This window comes from Rhipicephalus microplus, chromosome X (assembly GCF_043290135.1).
Source record: "Rhipicephalus microplus isolate Deutch F79 chromosome X, USDA_Rmic, whole genome shotgun sequence".
NCBI classification, from domain to species: domain Eukaryota; kingdom Metazoa; phylum Arthropoda; class Arachnida; order Ixodida; family Ixodidae; genus Rhipicephalus; species Rhipicephalus microplus.
The window spans coordinates 42,913,784-42,930,368 of NC_134710.1; the positions used below are offsets into that span (position 1 = coordinate 42,913,784).

The following is a 16,585-nucleotide window of genomic DNA, read 5'->3' on the forward strand; positions in this document are numbered from 1 at the left end:
CAACTTCTGTCTGTTCATAAGATAGTAATTCGTATGATCATCAGCCATGCCAACTGCATTTTTACCACAGCTGGCTGCATGCAGACATACACTACTGCAACCCCCTCCGAGTTTTTTACTTGGCTTACACAACTCACATGCTCCTTCATCTAATTTCTTTTTGTTTCCGAACTTTATGATTTCGTAGTCATTTGCTGTTCTTCTTACGGAACTCTAGACTTTCTACTTTGACATGACGTAATCACTGCGCTACGTTCAGGCGAGCTAACTGTATGTTCCCCGACTATGCCTGTGCTGCTGCTTACATCTGCCAGTGTTACTCAGGATCACTCAACAGCTACCGCCTCAGAGTTGTCTATGAGGCATATGTTCCTTGCTATGTCACTTGTTTTATTGTGCACCGGAACAATCGTCATCTCTTCTAGTGACTGCCCCCTTGGTTTTGGGATGTGCACTCTATGCTAACATCAGTCGCCCTTTTGTCAGGATTGTGCCCCGCCGCGGTGGTCTAGTGGCTAAGGTACTCGGCTGCTGACCCGCAGGTCGCGGGTTCGATTCCCGGCTGCGGCGGCTGCATTTCCGATGGAGGCGGAAATGTTGTAGGCCCGTGTGCTCAGATTTGGGCGCACGTTAAAGAACCCCAAGTGGTCGAAATTTCCGCAGCCCTCCACTACGGCGTCTCTCATAATCATATGGTGGTTTTGAGACGTTAAACCCCACAAATCAATCAATTTGTCAGGATTGTCTAGAGGACTCCATACCTCTTCTATTATTGTACATTCCGTTGTGCCAGTTCGTATAGGCACATGGCTATACAAGGAACTCGACTGTTCCTTCTCTGAAACTTCCTGTAAAGTCATGTTAATCACGGTCACCAAATCTCGGCTGAAAGTTTCATCACAGGCGTTCTCAAGTATGCCGTCGGAAAGAAAGACTGAATTACTCATAAAGGTCCTATCATCGGAGATCACATTGATTATCCGCTATTTGGAACTCAGATACGAAAATTCCTCTCGCCAGTCTCTACTTTTTAGTCCCCTCGTTTCGACCTTCGCCAGTTTCAGCCGCAACTGAAGCGTCTTTTGCCTTAGCTCTTCAATTTTCGTTTCCTTCTTTCTCAGTTCTGTTTCAAACTTAATCTGCTCCTCCCTCTCTTTGCGAATGTGCCTTTCACGTTCCTTACACCAAGCCACCATTACCTTGCCTTTTAGACCCATGCGTCTTGCCAACTCTTCTAGGTCTGCCTTACTCATGTTCCTGTTCTAGTGTAGAGAGGTAAGTGGTAAAATGATCTCATCCTGTCACCAGACGCCAATGTCACGAGGCTGTTTAATGGGCAAGCTCTCATGTAGGTTCGTGTAAACCAAAAACCGATTATATAACCGTCATTTAGAAATGAGCCGACGGGACCATAATTGTTTCCACCAAATCCGCAACACTCAATATATTTATCAAACCCCCAAAAGATACTAAATAACAGACAAGAACCGGAGCACATAAAAGTAGAAAGAGGTTAACAAGATTAACAGATCAACTGCATCATCAACTGAAATACAGAGTGCTAAGATTGGCTGTATGAAATTTGCTGTATCAACTGAAATACAGAGTGCTAAAATCTGCTGTATGAAATTTGCAATGAATATAAATATTTATAGCTCTTCACAAGAGCCTCAGAATAAATTCTCATGCCCTTGAATGTAAATCCAACTTGCTTTTCCACCAGGATTTGAAGTTAGCTGCTCCAGATTGCTCCGAAATAGAAAATTTTGCTGCTCTGAAGTGCTCCAAATGAAAAATTTTGCTGCTCCAAAGTGCTCTAAAGTGAAAACATTGCTGCTCCAAAAATTGCTCCAAATCAGAAGACCATCATCAGCATCGTGGCTGAGGCTTGGACGAGTAAAGACTAGGGTTTTTTTTTTTTTTTTTCTTCTTGGTATGGTCTCTAAGGTGTTCCTGGCCAGCCGCCGTCAGAACCCCGCAATACATATTGTCGAAGTTAGAACTTTCTTGAATTGTGCGATTGCTAATATTGACGTTGTGTGTTGTCCAACAGATCGGCTTTAGTTTGCGAACACGAACGAAGCGCTCATAGCGAGTATACTACTTATGTTTTGTTATTATTAACTTGATAGAGTTGATTATCATGTCTGAGTTGCTATATCGAAGGAATCTAGAGATGAAAAGGTGTACTCGATCAGTATGTTTATCAGCGTTGAACTTGCTAGACTCGGTCATCATGTCATCTCAGTTGATAATACGAAAAAATCTAGAAATTAAAAGCTGTACTCGTTCAGTATACTACTTAGCACTGCGACTTGAAGTTGATCACCTGGGGTGACAAGCATGCATGAAGGCTCTTAGAAGGGTGATGATATATTATTCTTTATCGTTCTAATGGAGCTGCTTTGCAGAATATATACAGCGTCCTCAAGAATGTGATGATTTGTGCTACACGCAATGCCCCTTAAGGGGGGATGCTACACCTTCCAAAAACTCTTTTATTTTTGCGAGTACCTCAGTCAAATTTGGAGAGCCTATGTAGATTTTACTGCTGATTTCAAAAATCTAATTCTTTTTTTTTGCTGTGACAATTAGTTTTAAAGATATAATGAACTGCGACTTTTTCGATTAAGGCCTAATTAGCTAATTAACTGTAACTTGGATATTGATGTGCAACCTATAGAACCAATTCGGTATGTTCACAGTGTGCAATAAAGTATAAATCATTGTTCTGGGCTATTTCGAAGCAAAGTTGTGGGATGTCGAATATGACATGAAAAATTTCCTCATCTACACTTGACACAAAAGATCCATTCAGAGAATTTTCTCCAAAAATTATTACAATAAAACTTACTTTACGACACATCCCCTGCATTTATCTTCGAAACAAAAAAGAAATCGTAAAGATAACCCAGATAGAACAAGAGATATTGCTCCGGCATAATGGGAAGCACATGAAAATTGTCGTTTTGAGAAATCGAGAAAAAACGTGGGCACACATTTTTATTGCAGAAGATGCAACAAGACAACCTCAAAACGCACCAGAAGCATAGTCTGAATGCATTCTGTGCTCATGCCTCCTCTTCACTAGCTTCCGGAGTTCCAATGAGGCTGTTCTTTTCTTGTTGGAGACAATGCTGCGACGGTGGTCTTTTTCTCTCGCTCTCCGGGCACCAGTACTTGTCGCATTCATGTCCATTTCACCTAAGATTGCCGTTGCAGAATTCAAATTGCCCGTGTTGAAGCGCAGCACTGCTTCTGCAACAGCTGCTTCAACAGCGAACAGGGACGCATGGTGCTCCTTGGGGGCCAAACTCCAGATTACCGAATGTAGGCTCTCGTTGGAGTTCTGCGTTTTGCCGCGTTCGCACCTCTGAAGCAGGGCTCTTTCCGAAAGCCCTGCCGGTAGTAATACCTCTGCCACGTCTTTCGGTAGATTGTAGGCATGCCTGGGGTCGGGCTCACCCTTTGCTTTTGCGGCATTGTGCCGACACCATGAAGTTTCACCAGCTGGGCACAGACTGTGGTCCGAGCATTCATCAGTGGAGGTGACGTGGCGGTATGTGGCCATCACAGCCTTTTGCATCTCGCCCACGTCACCTTCATGCGATTTCAGAGCCCGGCCATAATATGTGCTCAGCCTGGTGATCAGCTCACCTGTGAGCCTGCCTTTCCCACCAAGGCCTCTTTTCCCATCGCACTTTTGTTTCTGCACCAGGTTTCTCAATGCGGTGCCCATCCGTTTCTGTACATGATTAATACAGTCTTCCTTCTGCACGTCAATGTAACCATACACCTTGGCGTCTTGTATGGCGCAAAATGTCCCAGAGTCTCCATCAGGCAGCATAGTTGTGTAGCGCAGGCCATGGCGTTCAAGCGACCTCTGAAATAGAATTAGAGCTGCCTCCACTTCCATTTGCCCCGCTTTGCTGTTCGTATTTTTTTGGCATTTGTGGTTAGCCTTCCATTCTTGATAGCCCTCACTACTAGGCTTTGGGCCCACCTCGCAGCCTAGGCAAAAGTTGGAAAGAACTACGTAGTCCAACACGTAGCCACTAAATAACTCGATAACTGTGCCCACGCCGATGTGGGAAGAATGGCCTCGCGTCTTCCACGTGCCGTCGTAGCTAACGGCAATATTGCCCCGGTGGCCGAAGCACAAGTCATCATAAATTGTTCTAACCTTTTCCGCACATTCGCTCATAGCGGACTCAGCCGCTCGCGTTGCAGCGGGTGCCAGCGTGTTCTTCAAATGCCGCTGAAACGTCTTGTGGTGCATACCGCGGTGTGAGATGCCCATTGTTGCGAAAATATCGTTCATTTTCGTTTGGCCGTTGCCGGTAGCCACCATCGCCCTCGAAGCGAGAAGATTTACTTCAAACGGATTGCACGTTTTCGTGCCGTTCGCGCGGGGCGAAGTCCATTCATTCGCGATCTCGCCGCACCTTTCACACTGCACTAGCACTTTCACGGCAAGTCCGTAGTCCCCGATCCCCTCTGACGATCGTAGCCGGTCCGTGGCAGGCTTTGCAACACAAGGCACCCATTATCGCGTTTAGGATATCTAGATGCATAAGCAGATAAGGAGCAGCGTGGTCCGAGTCCTGTGCGGTTGCCTCGCTACAACTCGCGGTGAAAAAGTCAATTTTCCGTGCAGTTGCTGGCGCCGATGAAAGCCGGTCGAGTGTCGCTTTCTCCCGGGCATGATTTTCTTCAACTTCGGCGTTTGTCACCACCTTGGCGTCGATTCGTAGTCGTCTGGAGTTCGCTTCACCGTCATCGTTGTCGGAGGCAACGCGCTCGGTCGCACCATCGCTGAACGGCCGCGGAGCGTCGACACATCGTTCGTCGGAGTCAACCAAGGGCTCTGATGACTTCGTAGACTTTCTCCCACGACCTTTGCGTTTCCTGCGACCAAATGCGTGCACGGTCCGATACTTTTTTGCGTTTCCAGGCATGGCGATACGATCAGAAGCTTCAGAGTGCTCTGCCGATTTCTAGGCGTCGCAGCGGTAACCCTTTCAAAATGGCGTCGGGTCGCGTATGCAGGCGCAAGCCGCGAGCTTCCAGCCAACCGGAAAGCGCCATTTCAGTCACGTGCGCCGTTTAGCCAATGGCAGTGAGCGCGGCTCTTCGTCTTTGAGGCCCCGTTTTTCGAGCCGGGGAAACGCTCAATGTTGCTTACTGAATAAAAAAAAACAGCTGAAAACGCGTTCTTTCAAACAAGACCAAAATGGCGCCGATCGAGCGCGTAGTTCTCGCGTATCGTAGAGCCGAAACCTGCGCTATTCGCCCTCAATTTAAAGGGCAGGACGCCCGTTTTCGGTTTTTTAAAGTTGAATAACGATAAAAGTTGATGGTATTCGGCTATGAAATTTTGTAAATAGGTGCGCAATGATGTCGGGAACGCGAAAATAAGGTCCGCGAAAATTCGATTTTTTGGCTGATTTTCGGTCCCGAAGTGCCGCGTCCCCCCTTAACTCATGCGGGGAAAGGAGCACTGCTTTTTGGCCTTTCACCGAGAGTAACCATTAGACCCTTCCTGCATGGTGGTCATCTTTTGAACTAAAATTGGCAATTTTTTTTTTTCTCTTGCGAGAAAGTCAATTTCTGCTGAGGAGTTCACCATTTTTTCAATAAAACTTTGTTTCCCACCGAAAATTGAGTTGCGTGCATGAAAGATTTAAAACAATTGGGAGGGGTCAACAAGCTTAGTGGTGCGTAAAGTTGCCCATGGGCAATATTTCATCACTGCGGACATGAGAACGAGTCATAAGAGAGAAGTGCAGGGATCAATTTTTTAAATGGAGGGTTTGCACTGTAATATATTTGGAAAATGTAATCGTTGCAGTCTACTGTATGAATTGGTGCTTGTTTGGGGGCGTAGGTCAAGTGTCCGTTGTGTGATCCTCCGTAGCGACCAGAAGCGGGAGAGTGGCTCACCTAGTGGTTGAGGGCTGGTGGCCTCGGTGCAAATGGGGCAGCGCAGTCTGGCTACACGCAGTTTTGTTTGTAGGCTTGCAGCTCACGGCAATGTTTTGGGAGGCCACATGGCTACATCACTAAATATCAGCATAACAGCACTACTACTTATGTGTGAGACCCAGGCGAATACGGCTTTGATGCAAACCATGTCCAAAGCCAGGGTTGCCACTGACTTTCAAGTAAAATTCACTAAACAGTGAGAATGAAGTCGCCATTTTTCTTGAGATATCGCTAAAAACGTTGCCACTCTATATGTGTTTGCCATTCCTAGTAAAAAGTTCGCAAATTATCTGTAGCCCCATACAATACAGTACTATCGATAACCCCTAAATTATATTGACATTTTTCATTGCCAGTCGCATCTGCCGGTTTACTATGGGAGTGCTTGGTGCGCCTGGTTCCCCGACTAGCCATGAGATGCACTTGGTGACACAAGGGCAACACCCTGTTATGAATTAACGCTTATGATAATCCTTTCATAGCAATCGGCTGAACACCAGAAACACAAAAATAACCTTTTCGAAAATACCCTGCTGTGTAACCTTCACAATGCGCGCACCAACCTTTTTGCGTGGCGAAGCTTACGCTACACAATATGCAGTCTCACTGAAGTTGCTGAAGGCTGCTCAGAGAAGCTGACTTCTTGGTGTGACCGAAAAATGAGTTGATAACAAAATGAACTCTACGTAGTCAATTAGGAGGTACTGCAACAGTGAAAAAGTCGACAAGCTATTCAGACAAGTTCGAGCTTTGGTCGGAACACGCGGCCTAACCATCGTCTAGCCGCTTCAGAAGCCAAACATTAGAGAAGCCTAAAGCACCTTAAAGAACTTAGTTTAATGCCGCAGCCTCGCGGCAGGCGAAGCAATCTGCTGACCTACACTTTGCTGGTAGGTCTCTGGTGGACGCACCAGTAGCTCCATAATTTGTAATAATCAAGAAACAGGACTGACGTACTGAAGTGCGCAAAAAGTGTGACTTTAACTTGTGAGTCGAAAAGAAAGAAAAATAGAAACGCTGCTCATTTTTTGGGGAAGACAGTGAGAATAGAATGCATAATTCAGTGCAAAGTTAGTCGAAAAGAAAGAAAAATAGAAAGAAATGTTGCTCATTTTTTGGGGAAGACAGTGAGAATAGAATGCATAATTTAGTGCAGATGTAGGCTGAAAATCGCCCAAAATTTGCCATGTCGCCATTCCTAATTTTAGGTCGCCACAGCCTTTCGAATTTGCCAATTTGGCAAAAAGTAGCCACCAGTGGCAATCCTGCCCAAAGCTCATAGGCCCAAGCCTTGCCCACAGGCCGGTTTTTCAGGCCAGCCCCCGTGCAGTGCTCTGAGGGTGTATGTACGTTGGTTGTCAACTTAAGTCAAATTGCAAGCGCAATGTCACAGCATAACAGTGCACATAAAAAAGCAGTGGAGATGGCCTATATATATAGAGAGAGACTAGTGTCGTCGCTTTGTTAAGATTTTAAGCGTGTTATGTTTGCCCTTGCCGAGAAACAAAACCTATCTCAAGCATATGATGTATCGTCTTGTTAGCAGGCGACAAAGTGAGAAAAGCCATTTCGATACAAAGATGTGCACAAATCATTCAGATTGAGTTAGAGGCTGTGAAGTGCCGATTTCATCCATCTTAAATCTGCACTCATTTAAGTAACCATATGAAGGCACTTTTTATATGACTTGCTAAGTGCCTTGTTACACTAGCCACATAATCTTAAACTTCTTTACTAAGTATGAAAAATTGTTATCCTTGCAGATTAAAAATGTGATCTACCATGCCGTGAAGGATGCGGTGGCGATACTCCGGGCAAATTCTGCTTCAAACCCCAACAAGAAATGAAATGTGCGTGCTATAGGCAATGTAACAAAAAAAATGTTAGAGCTCCTCCCAACCTCCAAAGGACCTTTGGCCTGTGCTGCTCTTGAATGTGTCTGGCAGGTCTTGACTTGCCCACCGAAGGTGTTTGTGCCATCTCTTGTCTGGACACTGTTTTTGTACATTTTTTTTCTTTCCATGAGACCGCAAGCCAGCGTGTGTGTATTCTCCTGTTATGCAAACCATTGAATTTCTTATGTTGCTAGTACGCTTCCCTTATCGTTACTTGGTCAGGGGCCAGCTGTACTTGTATTGTAAAGGAAACAGATCAAACATGTGCGCAAGTGTGTGCATGTTTGTGTGTGTGTGCACACATGAGTGTTGTGTGCACCAACAGCTCTTATTTGTGCTGTAGACTTTCTTCTGCGCCCCTCTTTAACAGTGGTCCTGCTGGCTATGTTCAGCATTTCTTCAGAGCAGCATGCTTTGAGAGACAACAACAATGCAGTCTTTTTCTACACTGTTGCCATGTAAAATAAAAGTGTTTTACTTATATATACATAAGAAGGTGTGTGTATATATATATATATAAATATATATATATAAACTAGGGCAGTGAGCTCCATGCCCACTGCCCTCGTTACTAGACATATATTTCTTTATAAATGTGGCATTGTAGTTGCTTCTATTCTGTCGTTCCTTAAACTCGTTTCATTTCCTGAATTTGTTTATTTTCATTGTATATTTTCACAATCACCATCTCATCGGTGTAGTCAATACCATTGATTATTGTTATTTTAAGACTCACAGTAGTACTGAGTTTGTACATGTACCTATTCCATAGCAATATTTTTATATTGAAAATGTCATTGACTGTAATGTCAGTCTATAATGAAAATCACTGTTTTTATTTGAAGGTGTTTGGCTGATGTTAATGGTTCTTAATAAATTGTCCATTTGAAAGCCTACTTGGACTTTGGATGCCCCCCCCCCCTCTTTTTTTCATGCAATAATGTGGACCGAGTGGCTCACATATTTATTAAACAAGCTTTGGAGGGAGACGCTGCCGGGCAACGCAACGCTGCGGACGCACTTCACGTCGGCTCTGCCTTTTATGAATGTGTTCCGCAGTTTTATTAAGTCAAATACCTAGCAATCGACCACCAACAGATAGAGCGGGTCCATCCGAACGCTTTGACACCAAAAACCTAGGAGGTGAGAGACTCTTTTTGAAGCTTTTTCGATGTGAAAAACCACCCGAGTTACAAGTGTGCCCAGCTAAGCCTACACTGACAAGGCCGACGTCGGCCTCGGGAAGGGTGATCAACGGTGCCGAGCTGTAAGCCAAGGGATCGGATCGGACGCACCTCCGAAATGGACGTAGATGATGCAGAAGTTGGGGAAACTTCAAGTAATGATACCAGAGAGGACGATAGCGATCCAACGAGACGCTGACGGCGACGCAGAGGGCTGGATCAAAGTCACGTATAAAAGAAAGGGCCGTGTGAGCTCTGGCGAAGAGACAGCACAGAAAGGCACCTGCTCGAGAAGTCCGACGCGCAGAGGTGGGAAGAGCATCGTGAGCAAGATTTTACAAGCAAGCAAGATGCCAAGGCTACCTGCAGATGACATCAAGATAATTGTCAGACCAAGAGACGGGCTGAGCATTAGACACGCGTGCAGAGCTAGCCTCGACGAAGCGATACAGCTAGAAGCAGGGGTGAGCAACGACGAAATGTTAACGATCTGCGCCAACCCTACACAAAATATCCTGGTGATCAGCACACTGGATGAGAAGACGGTGACAAATTCATCAAAATCAAGGATTTAAAAATCAACGGGAGGAAGTACGAGACCAACACGTACGTCTCGGCACTGGAACACATGGCCAAGAGGATAATTCATAACATTCCCCTGAAGTACACACATGATCAGCTCATGCATGCCCTAGTGAACGCGAGGAATCCTTCATTGGCGTACGCCAAGAGACTGGGGAGCACGACTACCGTGATACTATTGTACGAAGGCAGCAGGGTCCCCATGTGGGCCTACTTCAACAGCATCATGATGAAAGTTTCCCTCTACCGGAACCAAATAGACTTTTGTAAAGAGTGCGGGAGGCGCGGGCACAGGCCCGATGTGTGCCCTAGACCATCAGACAAGTTGTGCTGGCGTGTGGTGCCAAAAATCCTACCAGAGACCTTGAAAGCACTCCCAAGTGCAAGCTCTGCGGAGACGCACACCCCACGGCAGACTGGACTTGCAGGGCTAAATTTAAGACGCCATACTTCGTAAAGCAACAAAGGCGGGCTGCGAGGAGAAACGAGAAAGAACTCTAGCGGGAAGCCGACTCACCAGACCAGGACACCTGGGGAAGCAGCAACACACTACCAGCCCGTCAACCCACATCAAGGTCCAGATCCAAGTCCAGGCTGGGAGCCTGGGGACTACGTCGCTTGGGGTCAAGGTCCAGAAGCAGACCCGGCCAGGTGCGGGCGGAGATTCACCTCGAGGGGAAGGACGCCCGAAGCGACAACGAAGCAGCAAGGAGAACAGCTAGAAGACGCAGACAAGGTGGGCTGGTCAGACGTAGTGGCCAATCGCGATTCGGCAAGGTCCGACAATAATAGTAGCGCTAGGGATAATTACAGAGACATAGAGAAATGCGTAGAGGAATACAGAACGGAAAACAAGCTACTCAGACAGGAGCTAGAAAAAGCAAAAAAACAAAACAGGGAATCAGCTAAAAAAAAAAATTGATGAACTACAGTGAACACTTGATGAAATACTCATGAAAATGCAGATACAGACGTCGCCTCCGTCGACCGCCATCGCGGCCTTCTCCCTGCCAGCGACCAAAACCACAGGAGAGAGAGAATGAGGAGGTAGAAATGGTAGCTGTGGAAACACAGCAACCAGGCGCCAAGCGAAAACTCCCGCTGACGAAGACCAAAGAGCAAAATGACTCAAAAAGAGGTCAAGAGGCCCCGTTCTAGCACGAAAAAAACAGACGTCCTCGAGGACATGATAAACAAACTGTCGGAGAAAATGTTCGAGATGCTGGTCGCGCGACTTAGCGACAGTGAGGCGGAGAGTAAGGCGCTGGTTCTAAAATACGACAAGCGGCTCGAAGAGCTAGAAAAGAAAATTTGTTAGACGTGGCAGGCACCAAAATGAGAAAACTCGTCATATGGCAGTGGAACTGTCGTGGCTTTTCTAATAAAAAAGCATCGATGGCGCAACTAATCAAAATCACCACAAAAAGAAAAAAAAAACCTGACGTGATCATTTTGCAGGAGACACTCGACCACGCCAAAATTGCCGGGTATGCCACCCACAAACAACGCACAGAAGGAAAGGGGAGAGATATAGTCGTGACCACCCTAGTGAAGAAGGGGCTAGTTGCTATCCCACACATTATGAAGCAAGTCACGGATATCAACCACATTCTTATAGAAGTCCTGCCACACAGCAAAAAGGAGAGCACCACTTTTGTCCTAAACGTATACAGCAGCCCGTCTAAAAAGGACCTAAAGCATAATTTCGAAGAACTAATTAACGAAGCGATGAACATCGCAGGCGACAACCGACTTGTTATTGGAGGAGATTTGAACGCTCCACACACGCAGTGGGGATATGGGCACTCGTCGAAGAAAGGAAAAAACCTTGCCGACCTCATCGAAAAGGCCGAACAAACCATTCTGAATGAGCCGGCCTCGAACACCAGAATCGGTGTAGGTCCGCACAGTGACACCACGCCGGACCTAACCCTCTGCAAGAACGCCGGGCGAATCACGTGGGAAAACACCTTTGAAGACCTGGGAAGTGATCACAGGATCCTCAGCATCGCCCTAGGCAATCCTCCCACCAGGAATTGCAAACGGACAATCAGGCGCGTAGATTGGGACAAATTCCGCAAAATCATAAACGAGAAAGAACAGGGACCCATCGAAAACATAGAAGAATGGAGCAGGGAACGTCTACGAGACGTAGAAAAAGCCACAACCGAAATGGAGTGGGATGACTCGTTGGCTCGACGAGAAGAGGAAGATGAGTGTGGCGGAACCCTCTCAATGCGGATGGACAGCAGGCTTGCACACCTTGTCGAAGCCAAAAAATCTATTCAGAAACGGCTGCATAGGCAAAAACACAATCGAAATTTAAGGAGAAACTCGCCGAGCTAGACAAACACTTTGAAACACACTGTACCCAGCTATGCCATCAGGAATGGGACGAAGTGTGCGATGCCATGGACGGCAACATAAACACAGGCAAGACATGGAAAATCCTCAAGCACCTGCTGGACCCGTCGGCCACCAAAACGGCGGTGAAAGCGGAAATGACCAAGTTAAGACACATGTATAAAGGGAACATCCATCAGATGGGTGATGAAATCGTCAAGCTCTATCTCGGCAGACCCCCGGCAGTCGAACACCAGGAATACTCGGGTTCTCCCAACGAAGATCTTGACAGAGACTTTTCACAGCAAGAAATCAGGGCAGTCCTGCAGACTATCAAGACCAAGTCAGCTCCAGGTCCCGACAAAGTGTCCAACAAGATGCTCCGAAACCTGGACGACCAGGGAACAAGCCGTTTGACAGACTTCACCAACGAGTGCTGGAGAAACAAGAAGATGCCCGACGAAAGGAAGAAATCAGACGTGATCCCCATTCCTAAGCCAGGTAAACCCCTTGAAACCCAGAACATGCGGCCCATCCCCCTGACTTCTTGCCTCGGTAAAGTAATGGAGCATGCTTGCCTGAACAGGGTTAACGGCTACCTTGAGTCTAACAACGTATACCGCAGCAACATGATCGGCTTCAGAAGAGGGCTCTCCACACAAGATGCCACGATACAACTAAAGGAGCAAGTCATAGACCCCATTGGACGAGGCATGAGGGCAATAATCGGGCTAGATCTAAGGAAGGCCTTCGACATGGTCGAGCACGCAGCCATTCTAAAACGAATTGCGCAACTTGGCCTAGGCGAGCGCATGTACAAGTACATCAGAAATTTTCTTACGGGAAGAACTGTCATGGTTAGACTGGACGAGGAGGAGAGCATCCAAGTGGACATGGGCAGCGCTGGCACACCGCAAGGGTCCTTCGTGTCACCGATGCTGTTTAACTTCGTCATGATGGGATTATCAGAAAAATTAGAGCGAATCGAAGGCATCAATCACACAATTTATGCAGACGACATTACGATTTGGACTACGCAAGACACCAGTGAAGGCGAGATGGCGAATAGACTTCAAGAGGCGGTGGATGCAGTCGAGAGTCATCTGGATGGCACCGGATTGGAATGCTCACCGGCCAAATCGGAACTGCTACTATAACACCCCTAAAGACTAGGCATACATTGCAGAAACGTAGCAGAATTACACAAAAGTATCAGGATAACCACTAGAAATGGCACGGTGATATCTTTGGTTCAGAAGATCAGAGCCCTGGGTCTCTGGATCGAAGCCAGGGGAACCAATGGGGAAACCATAACGCGCCTAGAAAAGAAAGTCATGGCGGCCGTAAGGCTAATACAAAGAGTATCCAATAAGCGAAGGGGAATTAAAGAAAGAAACGTTGTACGACTCGTTCAGGCCTTCGCGATCAGCCATGTCGCGTACGTAGCGGCGTTCGTCCACTGGAACAAAGCCGAGAAAGACAAAGTCGACGCGCTGATTAGAAAAGCGTACAGAGCTGCGCTGGGTCTACCGCAATACACAAAGAACGAAAGGCTGCTACAACTCGGAGTACATAACACGCTGGACGAAATCGCTAAAGCACAAAGGATAGCGCAACTCGAACGATTGTCTGAAACCATGGCGGGTAGAGAAATCATGGAAAAGATCTCCATTAATTACCACGGAATGAAAGGTCCCAAGGCGCAGATTCACCCGGACGTTCGGTCCACGATAATTACCGAAAACATCCCCAAAAATATGCACCCTGCACACAACGTTGAGAGACGAAAAAGCCGCACGAAAAGGATCCTTAAAAACCACGGCACGCGGGAGGGTGTGCTTTTTGTAGATGCCGCCCGGTATTCCCGAAATAATTATATCAGTAGTAGGGTTGTGGATGGCTCCTTCTTCGCAATGGCGGTCATAGACACAAAAGGGAAGACCTTGACCGCGGGCTCCGTAAGGACCAGATCGTCGGAGGCAGCGGAAGAAATGTCCATTGCACTGGCCGTAGTCAATGGTCGAAAACACGACAGATTAGTAATCAGTGACTCCAAGATGGATATTAGGAATTTCACAAAGGGGTAGGTCTCCACCGAAGCAGCCAAAATCCTGAACCGCAGAGCAGAAGACTTCCGGAACGGCAAAATTGTACCCAAATACCTCAAGTGGATCCCGGCGCACATGGGGGAATTAAACATCGAAGACACAACCATCCCTCAAAACATCAACGAGAAGGCCCACCGAACCTTGCGAGAACTAACCCACCACGACTCGGATAGCGGCGGCCCGCCCCCCGCACCAGGGCTGTACCCAGGAATTTTTTTCGGGGGGGGGGGGGGGGGGGGTTGCGTGTAGAACCGCTGCCATTTTTTAAGATTTATACTGGCTTATTTTCGTGAATAAAACAAGTACATCGCTTACTTGTAATAATTCGATGGTACTTTTCAATTATTTGTACCCAAATAAAGAAATTGGTATGTCAACCTCAAATTCTGGTTAAAGCAAGAAATAAGTTTGGACAATAGCACCACCGAAGCCGGGGACACCGCGACCAACGGCTCCTGATGAAGTAACACAATGTAACCGCGGTACAAAAACGGTATGTATGTGTTACAAGCTGCCCCTCTAGCGTCGCCAGCGCGAAGTCGGCGATGGGAATGGCAGCAGGTTAGGTCGTTCCGTACGTAAGCAGAGACAGTGAAGAGATCAGAGACGTATGTGGAGAAAAACAAAACTCTAGTGATATTGCAGCACTGCAGAGGAATCTAGGAATATTGCAGAGGAATCTAGTACAACACTTAATACCAACTAACAAAATACATATAAAATCTATAAATCAGCTTACAAGAGAGAAGTATTACAAACTACACAAAACTAACCAACAATAAAACTACAGATGAGAAAGTCCGAAGGTATAAACAGGTGAAGGGATACCTGTGATGACCGGCAGCGTTGAGTCCACGACGATCGGATGCGAGAAGTCAGAATTCTGGCACAACTGCGATGTCGGCGGTGTTGCAGCGCTGGTGTTTCCGGGAGGCTAGTGCTTGAAGCCGATCTCGGGCAGGTTGAGCTTACTCGAGATTCAAGTACCGATGCCTACGTTACAGACGTTAATTTCGCGTCACAACTAGACGAATGGCTAAGTTTAGGTGGCCAGCCGACACGGAGCCACAACCACTTAAGGGATACTTCTTATCTCCTTCTACACCATGTTGGTCAGCAACTAGACTGTTTAGCAAGGCGAAATCCTGCTCTTAAATCGACCTCCGTGTGCCCTGATTCTCGTCCTGGGGGAAAAGAGACCTCTACATGGTCCAATCATGCACGTTTCATTGTAAGAAACTCCACCCTAAAAATATATTGACCACGTCCCTTTTTAATTAGGAGAGGGTCCTCAACTGAGCGAGAGTGACAACATGTTGGGCTTCTCTCATACGGCTTGTCCACAAGCAGTTTTGCCCGTGGGAATGGTCAGTTTCCATGGTTTCAGCCTGTGCGTCTTGCAGTCTACAGCTAGTTCGGGGTGCATCGCGGCCTTTGACGACCCTGCCGACGCCGCCGTGGGTACAAAGGATCAAACATCGGCGACTAACGTTTGAAGAAGAACACCCCATTCAGTACTTCCCTGCACTAAAGGCCAGTCTTTTCATGAGCGAACGGTTCCACCGCCGGATCGCGAAAATGGCAGTCCGTGACAGCATGTATGCAAGCAAACAAACAAGTCGCCCGACATTCCGATCTTCTTGTTACCGTTCGCACATTCTGCTTGCTGGATAGTTTCTTCGTAATTGCGAAAGGATAGAAGGGTTGAAGCTTGGGCTAGCTGGGTTTAGCTTTTAATCGACTCTTGAAACATAGAGGGAAGTTTAAACGAGGAAGTTTTTCCTTCTCGGCAACTTGCAAAATTCTGTGAGGACTTGTTCTGGGGTCACTTGAAGTTCTCGATGGATGCTGAGCAGTGCTAGTCCGGTCAATCTGTCGTTGTTCATATGATTTCGAAGGTAGCTCTTCAGCCTTCTCAGTGTGGAAAAAGTCCGTTCCGGAGTCGACGTCGACACGGGTAAAGTCGCCAGGATAGAAAGTAGGCTGTGGATGTTCGGAAAAAAGTCGCGGTTGCATGGTTGACAGCCCTTGGCTTCAACCTCGCCCGCGAGAGACCGCGAGGGCGAGGATGGTTGCTGCCGGCCAGACACGCAGATTACCGAGGTGAGTGGAGAGGCACCCCCGGACATCGTTGACACTGAAGCCCTCGCGACCGGGGGGTGAACAGCAGGCGTGACGATGTCCGCAGTCGTTGTAGACGCCAGGGCGCTCGATGACGCCGCCGTCGCAGAACCCGACGTGTCAGCCGTGCCGTGAGCCATGGAGGTCGGCTGAGACGAGCCGGCGGCAAGCATGCCTGAAGTACCATCGGCCGCTGACCTCGAAAAAACGCACCCCGTGGTGGAGAGGTCGTCGGCAGCAGGAACGACCTCAAGAACCTCGTCGGATCTGTGACCGGGTGCGAGACTCACCGCGCCAGCGGCCGGATCCAAGGCGGAGGGAGACGTTGTCGGGGAAGCTAGGTCCTGGTCAGTGAAGACTTTTGGGC

At 47.4% G+C, this 16,585-nt stretch overlaps 1 protein-coding gene across 1 annotated transcript in view; it reads left to right on the plus strand.

The window, feature by feature from the left end:
• The window catches only part of LOC119176631 (lysine-specific demethylase 3-like), an 89,036-nt gene extending 80,254 nt beyond the window's left edge, over positions 1 to 8,782 (plus strand). The window contains exon 12 of the mRNA XM_075876324.1: positions 7,749 to 8,782. Within this exon, the coding sequence (XP_075732439.1) occupies positions 7,749 to 7,832 (84 nt within the window). The 3' untranslated portion in view covers positions 7,833 to 8,782. The remainder of the gene's footprint in view (positions 1 to 7,748) is intronic.
• The last annotated feature ends 7,803 nt before the right edge of the window (positions 8,783 to 16,585 follow it).